The 19,913-nt window shown below is 34.2% G+C and overlaps 1 protein-coding gene across 1 annotated transcript in view; it reads right to left on the reverse strand.

Moving 5' to 3' along the window:
• Window positions 1-19,486, reverse strand: part of LOC123548876 (TOX high mobility group box family member 4-like) — a 41,556-nt gene extending 22,070 nt beyond the window's left edge. Inside the window, exons 1-4 of the mRNA XM_045336494.2 lie at window positions 19,334-19,486; window positions 15,687-16,355; window positions 5,051-5,175; window positions 2,196-2,331 (exon numbers count right to left, since the gene is read on the reverse strand). Of these exons, the coding sequence (XP_045192429.1) occupies window positions 2,196-2,331; window positions 5,051-5,175; window positions 15,687-16,355 (930 nt within the window). The 5' untranslated portion in view covers window positions 19,334-19,486. The remainder of the gene's footprint in view (window positions 1-2,195; window positions 2,332-5,050; window positions 5,176-15,686; window positions 16,356-19,333) is intronic.
• Window positions 19,487-19,913: the final 427 nt, after the last annotated feature.

Raw genomic sequence — 19,913 nt, forward strand, 5'->3', positions numbered from 1 at the left:
AGTGACTAAATATCTAAGCATCTGTACGATGAACCCTGGCAAAATAGATGATAAATCACAAGGAGATCTGGACTTTTTTCATTCTTAGGAGTTCGCTGAAATATTTTGATAAACATTAAGCTTGGTTTCATTTCTCTGAGTAGTGATAAACCCAACATCATGCAACAATTTGAAGTCATAATGCTTTTTTAACCACACTGCTTGTCAAAGTTCCGTTGTTTGTCACAGAATATAAAGAGCTTGACCTTTTTTTTAACAGGCTGTCAAATCGAACCATGTTAGGATTTATTACAACACTAAACAATTCAGTTTAACGAATAATGCAAATTGGTAGAGAACTGGTTATCCAGGCAAAAATATTATTTTTCATTTAAAAAATACTATCAGTGAAAGTTATTGGATCGTAACTTTCATCAATCCGGACACTAAAAACAGAACCATACTCTGATAATTTGATTTACTGCTACACCTCTACAAAATGGATGTGCTTTTAACACACTAAAAATCAGTATTTCTTAACAGCCATGCTGTGAAAGCTATATATTTCATTAATAATGGACTTCATTTCATCAATTTCAATCCATAGTAATCTGTATAATCAGGAATATTTCCATGTTCATCTATATCTAATGGAAAAGCAATCAATCAAGCTGGTACTTAATCTTTTATAGTAGTAAGACAATGCTTTATAAAAATTCTACATTTTTTATTAAAGGGGCACACCTCCAGCTGAATGTCAGAATTTCAAAATGTTTGATACACGTAGCAAATCTAACCAGTATTCAAAATCAACTAAATTCTCAAATTTTAAAACTTCAGATGCACAATTTCACATACTGAATGATATTCTTAAAATGTTTTCATGACTGTTAGGGTCAAATACTTATTGAGTTTGAGGTACATGCTACAGTTTAGGCCCTCTATGCACATTTTTTACTAAGTCAAGGGCTATCATTCAGATTTTACTGAATGAATTCTAAAACAAAACCTCGGGTTCACAACTTAAAGGTTAAATACTACGTATGCGCAACACAAACTGTCAGATGGGAAGAACTAAATGAAAGACCAAAATCTTATGGAAGAGTAATAATGTGACTACTCTTTTGTTCTTTTCTTTTTTAATTCATTTTAGCCACAGTTTTTATTTTAGCCACATAAAATCAACTGAATAGTAAGAATTCACTGCTATCTTTTAGCCACTACTCTCCTGTATGTGCGGATGGTAAGTGTAACTAAATTTCTGTTATATCAAATTTTTTCTGCCTGATTTTCTCTTCCGAGTTGTTGTTTTTTTTAAACCAATTATACAGATTACGAATATGTTTTCATTCTAGTACAAGCTTAAGCATTTTCTAAATTTTGAAATAATCTGATATACTGATATATATCAGTCAGCATGCCCCTTTAAGCTAAACAAATATCTTCTAAATTTCGAAAAATTTGACACACCTCTTTAACACTGCACACCACTTTACTATATTGTAGCAACAAAATTTTAATTCTGGCATTACGATGGTTAAAAAATGAACATCATAAAAACTTAAAATATCAATTGCAATAAAATACAAAATCAATGCTTGGTCTTGTAATATGATCGCTAAAATGCCAGGTACTCCTAAACTCCTGGTCCCAGGGCACATCATTTAATGGATCATCTAAAATTTATGAATTGTGCATTTTACAATTTTTCAAATAAGAGAAAGAGGCATCTGTAGCAGATCGGTGCATTAATCTATCCTTTCAATGAGCAGATAAATCGCTATTTAGTCTATCAAAAACCACTTCTTCGTAAAGCAGATAATTACGAAAATACAGTTCCAAGTGTCTATGCCAAATTGACTGATTTTTTTATGTGTGCCCCGGTAACCAGTTTGTAAGCAATAAATTATTTTTTTGCAAGAATGAATTAATGATAGGTGATATTTCGTTCCTTAATTTATATAGATGTCACTTAAAAACACCATCCCTTACGAATGCTGTTGAAAACTGGACAGTGAGTACTAGTGACTGAGCCATTCAAACTGCTTTTAAAAATGTTGAACAGAATTGCTAATATCTGTGATTTTTACATTGAAACTTGCATGAGCATTATTTAATATATTCGAGATATCAATTGTGTTACATAACAAACTTGTATTAAGTATGGCAACCAAAAGCCAGAATTTTCAACTAGCCCTATAAAACTGGGTACTTACATTCTTATGATCTGGATCGAGGCCTTCCCACATAGAAGCAACAATCTTTGAAACTTCTCCAAATGTTGCGTTTGGGTTCTGTCCTTTAATGGCCGCTTGTGTGTCTCGGAAAAACAAGGCATATGCTGACACCGGCCTATAAGCACAAAATCGGAAATATTTTCTTTAAATTCTTTAAGCAGGCAGGCAATGTGATCAACAAGAGGACCATGATGGTCCTGAATCGCTCACCTCTTCCCACATGACCCAGTTTTGAGTATGACATCCTTTTTTCTATTATTTGACATAGTGACCTAGTTTTTGAGCTCATGTGACCCAGTTTTGAATTTGACCTAGATATTATCAATATAAAAATTCTGACCAATTTTCATGAAGATCCATTGAAAAATATGGTCTCTAGAGAGGTCGTAAGGTTTTTCTATTATTTGACCTATTGACCTAGTTTTCGAAGGTATGTGACCCTGTTTTAAACTATACCTAGATATCATCAAGGTGAACATTCTCACTAATTTTCATGAATATCTCATGAAAAATATGGCCTCTAGAGAGGTCACAAGGTTTTTTTATTTTTATACCTGGCCTAGTTTTTGACCGCACGTGACCCAGTTTCGAACTTGATTTAGATATCATCAAGGTGAACATTCAGATCAATTTTCATGAAGATCATTTGAAAAATATGGCCTCTAGAGAGGTCAAAAGTTTTTAATAATTTTAGACCTACTGACCTAGTTTTTGAACGCAGTTGACCCAGTTTCAAACTTGACCTAGATATCATCAAGATGAACATTCAGACCAACTTTCATACAGATCCCATGAAAAGTATGGCCTCTAGAGAGGTCACAAGGTTTTCTTTATTATCTGACCTACTGACCTAGTTTTTGAAGGCACGTGACCCAGTTTCAAATTTGGCCTAGATATCATCAAGGTGAACATTCTGACCAATTTTTATGGAGATCCATTCACAAGTATGGCCTCTAGAGAGGTCACAAGGTTTTTCTATTTTTAGACCTACTTACCTAGTTTTTGACTGCACATGACCCTGTTTCGAACTTGACCTAGATATCATCAAGATGAACATTCAGACCAATTTTCATACAGATCCCATGAAAAATATGGCCTTTAGAGAGGTCACAAGGTTTTCTATTATTTGACCTACTGACCTAGTTTTTGAAGGCATGTGACCCACTTTCAAACTTGACCTAGATATCATCAAGATGAACATTCAGACCAACTTTTATACAGATCCCGTAAAAAATATGGCTTCTAGAGAGGTCACAAGGTTTTTCTATTATTTGACCTACTGACCTAGTTTTTGATGGCACGTGACCCACTTTCGAACTTGACCTAGATATCATCAAGTTGAACATTCAGACCAACTTTCATACAGATCCCGTAAAAAATATGGCCTCTAGAGAGGTCACAAGGTTTTTCTATTATTTGACCTACTGACCTAGTTTTTGACCACACGTGACCCATTTTCGAACTTCACCTAGATATCATCAAGGTGAACATTCTGACCAATTTTCATGAAGATCTCATGAAAAATATGGCCTCTAGAGAGGTCACAAGGTTTTTCTATTTTTAGACCTACTGACCTAGTTTTTGACCGCATGTGACCCAGTTTCGAACTTGACCTAGATATCATCAAGATGAACATTCAGACCAACTTTCATACAGATCCCATGAAAAATATGGCCTTTAGAGAGGTCACAAGGTATTTCTATTATTTGACCTACTGACTTAGATTTATATCGCACGTGACCCAGTTTCGAACTTGACCTAGATATCATCAAGGTGAACGTTCTGACCAATTTTCATGAAGATCTTGTGAAATATATGGCCTCTAGAGAAGTCACAAGGTTTTTCTATTTTTAGACCTACTGACCTAGTTTTTGATGGCACGTGACCCAGTTTCGAACTTGACCTAGATATCATCAAGGTGAACATTCTGACCAATTTTCATGAAGATCTTGTGAAATATATGGCCTCTAGAGAGGTCACAAGGTTTTTCTATTTTTAGACCTACTGACCTAGTTTTTGAGGGCACGTGACCCAGTTTCGAACTTAACCTAGATATCATCAAGATGAACATTCTGACCAAATTTCATAAAGATCCCATGAAAAATATGACCTCTAGAGTGGTCACAAGCAAAAGTTTATGGACGGACGGACGGACGCACGCACTGACACACGGACGGACGACGGACACCGCGCGATCACAAAAGCTCACCTTGTCACTTTGTGACAGGTGAGCTAAAAAGACAGAAAATGTGTTAAGCAGACAGAACAATTAGATACATGGTAAAGTAGATAAGGTGTTTAAGCTTAGAGATGGGCACAGACTATTTGTTCATCATGACATTCGGTAATTTCTGGTATGTATGGTGCTTTGGCATTGTTCTGACGTTAACATGTCTGATACAAGACCATGGCTTTCTGCTGCAGAGAATACTAAATTTGCATTCGAACAATACGTAACTGCGCGGAAATTTTCATCTGTCAGTACTGGTCCGCTATAGTAAGTAAACAAGAAGTGTTTACTTAGAAAGACAATGTGTTAACCTACAGAAAACATGAATTATAAGTACTGTTAAATCATCAAAAGGTCATTTACTGATTGAATAGCAAACAGTGCAGAGCATGGACGTGCAGTCTGCTCTTGGTCTGCACTGGTCGCAAAGGCAAAATCACTTACTGCCAGCAGGCTAAAGGTTAAAGATGTTTAACTTTTTACTTTAACCTACTGAAATTATCTTTTTTAATTTCATCAAAGGCACTGCAATGTACTGACACGGCTCTAATAATAAAAATGTTGATTTTGTTAAATTTTCATTATCAAACATATGAATACTTACTTTTGTGGTTCATTTGGATCTTTCTTCTTCTTTTTCTTCTGCATTCTTGATTTCTTAACCCCTGCTGGCTTGGGTGCTGGCTTTGGCGCAGGAGGGGCCTCATCTTGAGCTTGTCGTTTAACCAGCTGAAATGATATACAATCAAACCTGTCTAAGTGGTTTCAAGCAGCCACTAGCATTAAGCAGCTTAAAAGTCAACTAACTTCCCAATTCTAATTGTAACAGCCATTTGTCTCATGCGACTAGAATGGGTCATTTCCTATGGTGGCTGTTTAACACATGCTTGATTGTATTAAATACCCATCACCTATGAGTCTACCTTAATACAAGTTCAAGAAAATTAAATAAACAGATACATGAGATTTTCTTTAAAAAAAAACTCATTCAATGTCATATGTGCAGTGACAATCTTTGCATAGTATAAAACATGGATTAGGTATTTCCAGACATCTCTATCATGTCTATTTCATGTTTTAGTTTGCTGATAATTTCTTCTATTGCACCTTCAAGGAAACAAGGTCAGTATTTCAGTCAAACAATTCTGTGTTTTTTTGAAAATAAACATGCAATGTTGAAAAGATACTTTTTAATCACACTTTTACAATATTATAGAGCATTCTGAAGGGGCTGAGATGGTTTTCATGTTTATATTCAAATGATGGCAAACTGTGTATATCTAAGCCAAAATTAGGGATTTAATGTGCAAATCGGTGACCCTTAGCATATAGACCACCTCTGACTCTTATTTAGGAGTCTTTTATGAAAAGTATATAGTAATGCTAAGAACAAGCAAATTCAGTGAACTGGTATCCCCTGTTGAAAGGTTTTATTCTTGAACACTCTAAGTAATGAATTTCTATTAATTGGCTACACAGTTTATGTCAGAATTTAAGGATTCTGAAATAATTCAAGGGCAATAACTCTAGAGTAAGTTAAAACATCCTGATAAAAATTGCACATACACAACAGCCCTTCAATGATCTATATTGTGATTTAAATTTAATCAAGATCCAACGATGGGTTACTGTCTTATATGGGAAATTACGAATTTTAAAAGAATTAAAGGGCAATAACTGTACAGTAACAGTAGAGATCCTAATAAAGTTGTGCAAGCACCACTGCCCTATAGTGACCTATATTTATATTAAGTTTCATTGAAAATCCATCAATAGGTTAATTAAATACTGTCAAAAATTCCTATTTTTTTACAAAATCAATGGGCAAAAGTTTGCTTTTACTGGGTCAAGGGGGATAATACTAAATGTGAGCATAGGTCATGTGGTAATTAGTAAGTATGTGAGGTTTGGTGATTCTAACTAGAATATGTTTTTTAATTATAAGCATTTTTATTTCAGATGGAGGCACAGACAGTGCAGACAGTCTCAGGCACGGATGGACAGCCAGATGTACAACACCAAAGCTTTATCCCTTTGCTCTCAGCAGGGGAAAAAGGTTAATATGTTCTCTAAATGTGAAGTGTAAAGCAGCTCTGAAATGAACTATAGGATTTTATTTAGCGGCCCTTAACTTAGCGATAATGTCCTTTTTACACAATACTGAAGTCATGTACTCCAATAAAGTCATATAAACATTTCTTCCCCAAAACAAGACTTTTTTTATAAAATTCTCTAAGACTGAAATACGACTGACAATCAATAATACAAGAGCTGTCCGTAAGACAGCATGCTCGACTTTTCTCAGTCTTGACTCTGAATTAGTGCTTTGCCAGTAAAAGGGGCATAAATCTGTCAAAATTGTTTCTTATGGTGTAGCCTTTGACAGTAAATAACTACTTTAAGTTTCAGTCAATAGCTTTGATAGTAACAGAGATATTGGACGCTATATAAAACTTTAACCAAAAAATTCTAAGTTAAAAAGGGGCATAACTCTGTCAAAATTCAAATCTAAGTTATGGGGATAATGTTTCACCTGGTGTAGACTTTGAAAGAAAATAACTATTTCAAGTTTCAAGTCAAAAGCTTTGATAGTAACAGAGATATTTGACTTTATCAAAAACTTTAACTAAAAAATTCTAAGTTAAAAGGGGCATAAATCTATCAAAATTCAAACAGAGTTATGGGGATTGTTTCTCCTGGTGAAGACTGTGATAGTAAACAACTACTTTCAGTTTCAAATCAATAGCTCTGATAGTAACAGAGAAATTTGACTTTATCAAAAATTTTAACCATACGTGCACCGGCTACGACGACGCCAACACCAACGCTGACGCTGGGGCGAGTGCAATAGCTCTACATTTTCTTCGAAGTTAATAGCTCTATATTTTCTTCGAAGTCAATAGCTTTGATAGTAACAGAGATATTGGACATTACAAAACTTTAACCAAAAAATTCTATATTAAAAAGGGGCATAACTCTGTCAAAATTCAAATCTAAGTTATGGGGATTGTTTCTCCTGGTGTAGACTGTGGTAGTAAATAACTATTCTAAGTTTCAAATCAATAGCTCTGATAGTAACAGAGATATTTGACTTTATCAAAAACTTTAACCAACAGGGACGCGGACACTGGGGCGAGTGCAATAGCTCTACATTTTCTTCGAAAAGTCGAGCTAAAAAATAGTTAATAATAAGACATTATCATCGCAAGTTTCAACATTTTCAGTCGTCAGTTCTGCATATTCTTTTGCACAGACCATACTCCTACTTATAAAATCAGTCCATGTTTCAGTTCATGTAAGCAGATTATTTCCGAACCATAAATGTCAGAAATTTTACAGAAAACTTGATAGAACTGTGAGACAGTAAATTAAATTTTTTCCAAGACATCACTTCTGATTTTCGGAACGTCTTGAGAACAAAACATGCATTTCTTTATTCTATTCTTCTCCAATTATCATCTAAATCAGATGAAATGACAACCCCTCAAACATAATTTTCTGTTCATAAAACTGATTACATGAAGATATTGATCGGAAAACAAAACAAGAAAATTATGAAATATGGTGACTTTTACGGAGATGATATTCCAGGAATTTGTTTCGTGAAGCTCTAAGTCATAGTACTGAAAACAAGCTGCAGCAAAGTAACACCTTAACATGAGCTTATAACTTATAAAACCTGATTCTTTTTCTTTCCTCTACTGTTAAAGTATATTTTTAATGAAACTTTGTATGAAAGTGCATTCTGCAACTAAATATAGCTCAAGAAAATTTCATTATTATTATAACTTGCTCAACAAGAGCTGTCTGTAAGACAGCACGCTTGACTCTGAATTAGAGCTAAGTTGCCAATAAAAACTTTATAAAACTTTAACCAAAATATTCTAAGTTAAAAAGGGGCATAACTCTGTTAAAATTCAAATCAGAGGTATGGGGATTTTTTCTCATGGTGTAGACTTTGTTAGTTCTTTGTCAAGTCAATAGCTTTGTTAGTAACAGAGATATTTGACTTAATCAAAAACTTTAACCAACAGCGACGCAGGCGCTGGGGCGAGTGCAACAGCTCTACTTTTCTTTAAAAAGTCGAGCTAAAAACGTACTATGGCATATTGAAAATTTGGAGTTCTTGAGTCTAATGAATGATGAACAAAGACCCAGGGCCCACATTTGTCAACATTTCAGATATGGTCTTTAACCTTTATCCTGCTAAATTTCTAAAAGTGACTGTTCTGTCTTTCAGTTTGGATAGTACCATTTATTACTTGAAGGGGTGTTCACTCAAAATTTACTGACTGAATAGCAAAGTGTGCAGACCAAGATCAGCCTAAAAGAGACTTTATCACACATTTTAGGCCAAAATCTTATCTATCAAAAATCCATAAAATGTGGGTACTGTGAAAATGATATGTGGTACAAACTTATAGATATGTGATTTGTGCACGATATCCTAAATAACCAAAAATACTGTGCAGAAGCGAGTAAACCATTGAAAAGCTTTCAAAATAATGGAGAAATCCACATTCATCCTTTTTTACCAATAATTAACTAACACTTGTTTTCACTCACTTTACCATTTTTCAGTGTTGTGTACACATTTTATGCCAAACTTGATGAAAACAAACTCCGCAAGTAACTGCCAACTTCCCCACATGAATTATCAGAGGTGGAGGACTAATGATTTCAGACACAATGTCGTTTATCAAATAGTCACGGAGAACATACGCCCCGCCCGAGGATCGAACTCGCGACCCCGCGATCCGTAGACCAACGCTCTTACCTACTGAGCTAAGCGGGCGGGGTTCACATTGTTAAAGATATCAAATTCAAACTGAATTAACCCATATCATACTGGGCATGATTGATTCTGCCTTTGCAACCATTATAGATCATGATCAGCTGGCATGTCCATGCAGTCTGATCATGATCTGCTCTGTTCGCCATTCAGTCAGTATCTCTTTTAACAGTTAATAGCACTATCCAAATTGAAAGATGGGCAAGTTCATTATAGAAATTTAACAGGGTAAGGGTTAAGTATTCAAAGCCAGCACAAAGAAAAACTGCAAATCTAAAAGTTCTGAAATTAAAGACAAAATTTATTTAAAGGTTAGCATAAGATCTGGAAATTTTTTAAACCTGTTATTTGAGAACTGCATTTCAATCTTTCTTGTCTTTGACATTTACACAGCCACATGGTAATATACTTTTGCAATGCAGGTGTGAAAAAAAATCTGCATCTTTCTGTAGTCCAGGTGTTGTCTGCCATAATTGTTGCCATGGTTACAAACATGTCATAACTAAATTATAATGCTTTTCATGCAGAAATTTTAAGGCAGGGGCTAATTACTATTCCAAATCAAATACTTAAAAGTACTCAATTAAAACAATCAATATCCTGAATCTCCTAGTTTTGAAATATTTAAATTTATATGCATTGAGGAGGCAGCAACAAGGTCTCATTATGTGTAGGTTCGTCTTGACATTTGTATTTAAGACTTTTTGGGGGTTTTTTTTTTTACATTTAATACAAGATATATTGTGGCAAACTGGCAAAAATGACTTTTTCCAAAAATTTTAGGCATAAAATACGTAGTGTTTTCATTCTATGAAAGTATGGGAAATTACTAATTTGATAACATCTTCATCCTTCATTAAAAGAACATATAGAGCAAAGGAGGCAATTATCGACCCCTTAAGACCAAAATCTATCGTACATATTCTTACTTTCACTTTCGGAGACAAAGTGACACATATATTTGAGACAAACTATCATTGGTCGATTTCAACCAATAAAAACACTTGTTACATTACAGAATACGGTATGGTCTAATATTCTGTCTCGTGACATGTGTCTGCCATTATCGACCCACTTCTGCTATTATCGACCCCCTAGTTGTTTTTTTTTTAAATTGAAAACACTGAAAATCAAGCATAATATTATTATTAACTTAATACTAAGTTAATTTTTATTTGTCCTTTATTGTCATAATTGCAATTTGAAATTACGCAACTGAGCATATAAACAAAGCATAACTTTACTACGATTTCATGGAAAATATTATTTCATGTGTGTTTTTTTTTATTTATAAATTTGGTCTTTCATACTATCACAGTTTCATATTTGGTCTTTTGACTGACAATTGTAAATGTTAGATAATAGTTATTTGTAATATAACATTAGCCACACACAAGAGATAAATAATTCAAACATTCAAACAAAGTTGATTATCCATTATTATCTACAGCCTTAACAACATATTTTAGCACTCAATTTTTATACATTTAAAATTAACTTTTTTTAAGTCCTCTGGAGTCAACAAGTGAAGTTCTGGTTGCTTAGTACATTTAATGTGCCACCTTCCTGGGCATTCGTCACAGCCTTTTCACTCATTTGGCTTCCCATTAGACTGACCACACCCCTGACATTGGTCTAAGCTGTCTGCACTGTCCATCATCATTTTGTCCATCAGAGGAATCGTCAAAATCGTCATAACTGTCACTATCATCATAAATGATAGAAACATCAGACTATGACGAACTTTCAGAGACTCTGCGCTGTTTTTCTTTTTATTTTAGGAGATTTTTAATCCTTGTGATCAACTAAAATGTGCATTCATAACTTTATCATGAGTCATCACAGAACATTAGGGTTTCTAACTGACCAATCAGAGAGCTGCATTTTAGAGTACCTGCCAGTTTCCACTTTGGTATAACAAAGTATATTTACAATGAACATAATAGTGACTTTAGAAATAAATATCACACTATTTTAAAAATAAAATCAAGATTTTTCACTGCACATGCTTCAGATGATGCTACAAACAACAAAACTTTGAAGTTTCATTGAAATGTTTTATTGATTTAATACCTTTATTTTAGTTAAAAGTTTGAAATTTTACACTGAGAGTCTATGATAAGTCCGAGTAAAATTTAATCAATACCCAAGTGAAATAAGTATCATTCCACAATGTTTTGGACATGTTAAAGTTATGAATTAAGTGCTTTTCTCAAAGCAACAAGAAATTATATAAATTTAATTAATTGGGGGTCGATAATAGCAGAAGGTCATATTTTCAATCTGCTATTATCGACCCCCACATAATCTTTCCAGAAGTTGCATGAGACTACAAAAATGGCTGATAGAAATGAGTTCTATATGTGTATAGTAGGATTAAATACAAAATTAAACTGATTCGATCCATAAAAACGGTAAATTTGATTTAACAGAAAGATACCTACCTTAACGGACGATGTAGTGGTTGGCACTGAAATTTATCTCATGCAGTCACACTGTATGTAAACATTCAAAATGGCGCATGAAGAAAATTTGTGACGTAAAAATGACAGTGAATGACATGATCACATGATTTCTAGTAATAAATGTGATTAAGTATCAATTAAGGGTGGGGGGTCGATAATAGAAGAGGGTCGATATTAGACTCCTTTGCTCTAGTGAGCTTATTTTTGAAAAATTTGTCATTCCTGATTTTTTGATAATAAATGACAAATTGTCTCACATAACAATATTTCTAATGATGTAATTAACTTTTATATGAATTGTAAAACTGTCACAATATATGCCTGTCACAACAAATTTCTTTAGACTTTTAAAATACTCTACTAGTAGTCATTTTCTTTTTAGTTTGGGCTTTAATATTCAAGGGCCATAACACCTGAGCAACAAAGTTATCTGACCGGTTATCAAACTTGGCCTAGATAATATACCCATAAACCTTCTAAGTTTTATGAACACTGGATAACTACTTAAGTTGTTTTTTTATCTTACTTGTCTGAGATATTATACCCATAAACATTGTGACAAAGTTTGGTAAAGATCAGACACTGTAAATTTTTATAAACTGTTGGTAATGCAAGTGCTGTAACTTCACAGCCACTGAGACAATCTGGCTGGTTATTGAACCTGGCTGACATAGTGTATTCATAAACATTGTGACCAAGTTTGGTGAACATTACATAAGAACTACACAAGTTTGAGAGCAGACACTGTCAATTTTTAAAACTGAGTTTGTTTGTTTGTTTTGGGTTTAACGCCGTTTTTCAACAGTATTTCAGTCATGTAACGGCGGGCAGTTAACCTAACCAGTGTTCCTGGATTCTGTACCAGTACAAACCTGTTCTCCGCAAGTAACTGCCAACTTCCCCACATGAATTATCAGAGGTGGAGGACTAATGATTTCAGACACAATGTCGTTTATCAAATAGTCACGGAGAACATACGCCTCGCCCGAGGATCGAACTCGCGACCAAGAGGTCCGTAGACCAACGCTCTTACCTACTGAGCTAAGCGGGCGGGCTCTAAAACTGAGTGAATAAAGGGACATAACCCCAGAATGATTTACATAATCTAGTTTGTTATCTAACTTGACTGACATAATATTATGCCCATAAACATTACGACCAAGTTTGATGAACATTAGATAAGAACTGCTCAAGTTACCTGAAAGCAGACAATGTTAATTTCTCGATTTTGAGTAATTCAAGGGCTACATCTCCAAACAGATTTAGAGGATCCTGCTAGTTCTCGAGCTTGACCTAGATATTATACCCATAAAAAACATTGTGACCAAGTTTGATCAAAACTGGATAAGAAATGTACAAATTAAAAAGTAGACAACTTCTGCAAACGTAGCCTGCCTGTTCCCATATATGAAAATGTATAATACTGCATTACAAGCTGAACCCCATAATGCATGCAAAAAAAGTGTCTGTGATGTTTTTCACAAATATGAATTTTCAAATTATAGCACACAAAGATTTTTTGTTATTTCTCAACACAAAGTCATACTCTGCATAAATGGCAATATTCAACTGTCCACAAAACGGTTAAATTTATCTTTTTTCTCCACATCCTTCATTGGATAAAAAATGTCTTTGCCCCAAGTATCCTTTGGATGCCCTTTCACACCATTAATCATACTAATTAAAACATGTATTCATGACAATTGAAAATATTAGTTTGGCAATCTGTTTACATTGACAAATATAGGGGATTGGACAGACAATATTAGTGGAGCTGTCATTAGCAAACCTGCAAGAATGTGCCATAACTGTTATAGCTCCGTTATAGAGTTACAGATCTTGTATATGTGTACTTTGAATACCTAATATTTTTCTTAGTAAAAACTTGCTAGAAATTAACGCTTTTAGCATGCTGTAAGTATTACAATATATATATTTGTTACTTTTTGGAAAAAAGAAAGGGATATATAGACCTTTCTTGCCAAACACTTCTGACCATTGGAAAAAACACTTTCTTCCTATTCCCTAAATTTTTGCAATTTGATAATTTTTCTTGAAATACTATTAAATCACAATATGAAAACTTTTTTATGTAACAGAATTTTTAGTTACTAGCCCTGTTCCAATGAATCAGCAGCCATTTTTGTAAAATTTTACAATGTTTACAACTCTTTTTATTGCTGAACCAATTTAGAACTTTATCTAAAAGACTATACTAGGCTTAAACAAGGTAGTGGTCAGCCAGTTTAGACTACAATCCTTGTGACCTCGGTTCGAATTCCTTCTTGCGACTGATACCCCGACTACTGTGTGATTACTTAAACTGTTAAGAGTTTCAAATGGTATTGGCCAGACTGGACACTGGCACAAATGACATTTGTGCTCGGCTCAACTGGAAATAAGCTGTCCAGCCCATTCCATACTAAATAGAGTTGAAATCAACAAGTTCTGAAGATACTTAAGTAATATCCTTCATGATCTTTTGCTTCATTAACATCAACTGATTATCAAAGGAATTTTCCTTGTGCATCAAATAGAATAGGCTGAAATGTTGACAGCTACCTGAACATTTTCATAATAGAAAATGTTAAAAGACTCTTCACAATTTACAGTCAGGTCTTTGATGTCTGAAAGTAATATTCTGATGTCTGCAAATGATAGTGGCACCATTTGATGGATTAATAATTGATGATTCAGAAATAATTTACGTGGACAATATTTCATTTTTGATAATCTACCTAAAGGGCATGTCAAACATCTGTAGAAGACACAAGAGCAATTAGACAAACTGTAAAACCTGACTTCGCAATATCAATGGATCTTCTAATCTGATTTCTTGGTAGTGTGGAGAGCGTTGGCAATGATGCAGTTTAAGGAAAGAACATGCTTCTATGTGCATTTTTATATTTAAATGCTAGATGTAATTTATGCAAAATATTTCGAATAGGTCTGTCTGCTAGATGTAATTTAGGCAAAATCTTTCAAATAGGTCTGCCTTATCTTTTTTATTAAAACTAGAATGTGTCTGTAGGACTCAGGGTGTGACCCCACTGGTACATTTGTCACAAATAAGAGGCAATAACAAATGTCTGCAGTCTTAAGGGGGTATAGCCTCAACAAACATTTTATATAAAAGATTCATTATTTTTTGAGCTATGAGAATAAAGAAAAAATCACTATTTTGGCTATTTCAAAGGCCATAACTCTGTAATAAGTGCTAAGATTCTCAAGAAGCATGCCAAGTGTGCAAGGTCACATCATGATATAGACTCATGCCAGGTTTCATGAATTTACATAAAATACTTTCTGAGCTAGGCACATCATTAGGTGAAAATGTGCATTTTTACTGTTTCAGGGGCCATAACTCTGAAAATAGGGGGGCGGAGCCAGATGTAAAATAGGAGGTGCACAAGTTCATATCATGATAAAGATTCATGCTAGGTTTAATCAATTTATATGAAATACTTTTTGAGCTAGGCATGTCACAAGGTGAAATTGTGCATTTTTGACTATTTCAGGGACCATAACTCTGGAAATAGGGGGCAGAGCCAGACGAAAAATAAGATGTGCGCAAGTTCATATCATGATTAAGACTCATGCAAGATTTCATAATTTACAACAAAAAATTTTTTGAGCTAGGTGTGTTAAAAACTTCGGATGGACAGACTGACAAGACCAAATTTATATGCCCCCACCTCTCATGGGGGGGGGGGGGGGGGGGGGGGGGGGGGGCGCGGGACGGGACGGGACAAAAACATGCTTTCCTGCCCTTTTTCTTTTCTTTTTTTTTTACCTTTTAGGTTGAAATTTCTGCAGAATAAACCTAGCTTACAAGTTAACTGTTAGCTTTGATGAAAATTTGCTCCCTTAGAAACCAAGTTGAGAAAAAGTCTCTAAATACAAACTAAAATAGAATGCCAAACATTCACTAGAACCTTCAGCTAGTAAGGCTGAACACTTCCTCCAGAAAACTGACTTCTCACCTGAGCAAGTGGTACACTATCATCACTATCTTCGCTACTTTCTGCTGGTACAGATACATTAGATGTGTTTGATACGGAGGAACTTGTCGGCGACATCGTTGTTGTACGCGCAGGCAACACTGCATGCATCCCAATATCTGGATGAGTCCTTGGTGAAGTGTTCATGTTTGATTGACCGTACATCTGACCGGACGAAAATCCTGAACTTAAGACTGATGACGATGTTGTTTCCGTTCCGTTAGCAGAACTAATATCTGGTATATCTACATCCTGCGGCGGGAACTTTGGAGTTATATTTTCTAAAGATTCAAAAATAGAATCTCTCTGCGATGCCATTGTGTAAAGTCTTTGATTATGTGGCACCGATGTTTTCAAATCATATATCTGCTGTTGTAATGTTTGTTGTTGTTGCTGTGGTGGTCGACAGCTGACCGGCTGTGAATTACTAATACTGTTGGTATACTGTGACCTTGACACTGTCGTCAGAAACGTTGGCTGTTGCTGACGGAAAAACTGCAGATTTTGAGAGAAGTCAAAGTCAAAACTGTTTGAAAAACTTGACGTGTCTGTTACATTTATTTCCTGACCAATCGATGGCTTTAAACCAATGACAGGTTTCTCCTGAAGGAAATCGTAATCCTCTTCACCAAAACTAGGTGTATGGAACATCTGGAAAATATACAAAATACTTTTTTCTGATTCAGATTTTGTTTGTGCTAGCCCCATTAAAATTGTCATAGGAACAACACTGAGTCATAAAGAATGGACTAAGAGAAAAAGTTCAACAGGTAAGTTCATACTAAATATTTAGATAAGAGATATCAACATGTGACCAAATGAAGTTCTAAACTTAACAGGAGATGTTTATACTGGATATATGGAAGACATCAACATGACTGTGTGCACTTTTTCTTATCCAAATTAAGTTCTGGAATTTGAGTAAACTTGCTAGAAAATTCATCTAAGGGTTGGGAGAGAGAGCTTTTACACAGCACATATGGTAGATTTCAACATGTATTAAATTTTACTTAACCAAATAAATTTTTAAAATAGTATAGTATCCATCTGTCTCGCATATTACCGTTTTGTTTGTCTTGTAAGTTAAATGCCATTTCTCATCAAAATTTCAGATATGTAAGGCAGCACAGTTCCTTGATTCCTTACCACTATAAACTTATTTTCAGAAAGAAACTGCATGACAACTTCTCTACATAAATCAAAGCAGAGGACCAGCAAAATTAGACTTAGTGTCTACAGTCAATCATCACAGAGAACAGTCATACCCAGTCCAGAATTTTAACCCTTAACCTCCAAACAGAAAAAAGCTTTATTTTGTTCTACCAATAATACTGACTGAGATGGCCTAATCAGTAAACTGACCTCCATACCTGGCAACAAATGGAAGTTAAGAACAGATTCCATTATACCATCGATTGTATACATGTGTTTTCAAACAATAACAACATAAAACTGCACAACATGTAAAATATTCATGCAAAAGCATCCATAATGATTAATAATTAATCAAAATTGGTTTCAGTCCATTACTTGACAATATTGTCAGGCTTAAATCAAAGTCTGAAGCCAGGTGCAAAGGCTTTTTAGAAACTTTGAAACTTACAATGTTTGTCTGTTTGTTTACGGTTTAATGCCGTTTTTCAACAGTATTTCAGTTATGTAACGGCGGGCAGTTAACCTAACCAGTGTTCCTGTATTCTGTACCAGTACAAACCTGTTCTCCGCAAGTAACTGCCAAATTCTCCACATGAATCAGCGGTGGAGGACGAATGATTTGAGACACAATGTCTTTTATCAAATCGTCATGGAGAACAATTACGCCTCGCCCAGGGCTCAAACTCAGGACCCCACAATCCGCAGATCTGCACTCTCCCTACTGAGCTAAGCGGGCGACTAAACTTACAATGTACCCGGTTTCATCTTACAACATCACAACTCAAATAATTACTGGTAGGCAGTGATGCAATTGTTGTCACTTAATTCCTATTTACTTAAGGCGGCAAACTACTCTTAATATATGTGATTACCTTTGGGTAAAATCAAAGTCACACATCACCTGTTGATGCAGTTTCATCAAAATGTGACTAGTCATAGAGGAAAAATAGTGTACTGCATAATTGAAATTATCAAAGGGCAATAACTCAATGATAAATTATCAGATAGTATGTGTGGTTGCATATCAATGCTGTGAAGTTTCATCAAAATATCAAAATTAGTTTGCTAAAACTGGTCTGAATTTATAATTGTACTACTAATTTATAATAATACCTATGTACCAGTAAAAAAGACATGATAATTATATTATCTGAAGAGTGTTAAACCTAAAATATAAATAGAAGGATGAATTGATATTATGATGGAAGCTGGACAGACAAGACAAAAACAATATAACCCCAATCCTGCCTCTACCTCCAATAGAAAGGGACATAAACACATTAAATCTGATTAAAATTTATACAAACATATTCTAAGGTGACATACTTGCTTGTAATGTTTAATATACATTTTTTTTGGCATGCTCTGTTACAAGAGTTACAGAATCCGGTTCTTCATTTATCAGAAATTAGTGTAAAACAATTTTTTTTTCAACAGTATTTCAGTCATGTAACGGCGGGCAGTTAACCTAAACAGTGTTCCTGGATTCTCAACCAGTACAAACCAGTGTTCTCCGCAAGTAACTGCCCGGGGATCGAACTCACGACCCCGCGATCCGTAGACCAACGCTCTCCCTATTGAGCTAAGCGGGCGGGCTGAAGTACTTCTTAGTACAAAGCAAGACGTGTGTATAAGCATATTATTTCATCTGTAACACTTTTACAGGAACTCAGTCTTTTTATCAGAAGCATAAATATAACATTGTATGCATAGTTTTATAGATCTCTTTTGTACTACAGTGAAATATATCTTGTAATTTCACAGAAAGCAAAAGAAATATATTTTTCACTGGTCATGTGGGCCAAATAGGTAAAATTTGGTTAAAACCATTGTAAAGACATAGAATAAAAAGAAAATGTAAATATGTTAAGTTTTACATGTATTACATGCAGGTCAACATATTTTTCATTGTATATTGTGTTCGATTTTGATCTTCCAATGAAACAAACAAATATCCTTCATATAATACATATAAGTTGTGTTTTTTTTTCCTTTTTTACTGTTTTTGGAAACCTTAAATTTCTGTTACATGATAACAGTTTCAAAATTAAAATTCTCAAATAAAAGTGTAGCCAAAACATTTTTCTCTAACAGAAATTATAGTTCATATACATTAGAATGAAGATGAAAAACATTACATGCCATATATTATATATTTCTTCAAATGAAACAAAAACTGACTTTTAAATAAAATCTTTATTTCAAGAACTATACAAAACCTTTAACATTAAGCTGACATCTTCATTTTACTACTAGTATACTAATTACATTAAGTTTCCTTGCAAAAACTCCTTCTTATTATCTAAATTAATATCCTAATATAATAGAATCACTTCCGCTAATTTTGTGTTTTCAGGGTTTTCCTATTTCGTATTTGTGGTCGTAATTCATCAATGATTTATCCCATGGCAATAATTTTATCCAGGTAAAATTATACATAAAGGCAATAAAAAACACCAAAAAAATCAACACACCTGTTCACTTTGAATATTCCTCCAAATTTAGAAACATACTTATTCTCCAATAACTATTATAAATGCACTTTTTGCAGCCAGCAATGAGAGAAAACAAACTTAAAACTATTAATACAACACCAGCCCTCCAAACAAGGTACAGTGTTTATAAAAATGACACACCAATGAAAGTCAATATGATGTTCAATGCCAGAAATAAAAGCCAATAAAATCCCGACAGAGATTCTCCGATACAACCAAATTTGAAGCTATGTCTTAACTTCCACTGTCAACTTTTAAAATTCAATATGATAAAATCCAGAAATTTATAAATCCAGAATATTTTCTGTGTATCTAATTTTATCTAAAAAGTTCACCAAAAAAAATCCTCAAGCTCAGAAATAGTTTTTTAACACAAACTTCCACCAGAAACAAATTAGATATGAGATTTCAAAAGATGTTGACCAGTCACTGCTTTTCTATATCAAATCAAGATTTTTTTTATGATATCAAACCTAATTTTAAAGCTATTAAGAAAATTTCAATGGTTATATTTGGCCAATTTTCCTGGGATGGTACATTAAGCAATCTTTAAACTAGT

Source organism: Mercenaria mercenaria, chromosome 6 (genome assembly GCF_021730395.1).
Source record: "Mercenaria mercenaria strain notata chromosome 6, MADL_Memer_1, whole genome shotgun sequence".
In the NCBI taxonomy this organism is placed as follows: domain Eukaryota; kingdom Metazoa; phylum Mollusca; class Bivalvia; order Venerida; family Veneridae; genus Mercenaria; species Mercenaria mercenaria.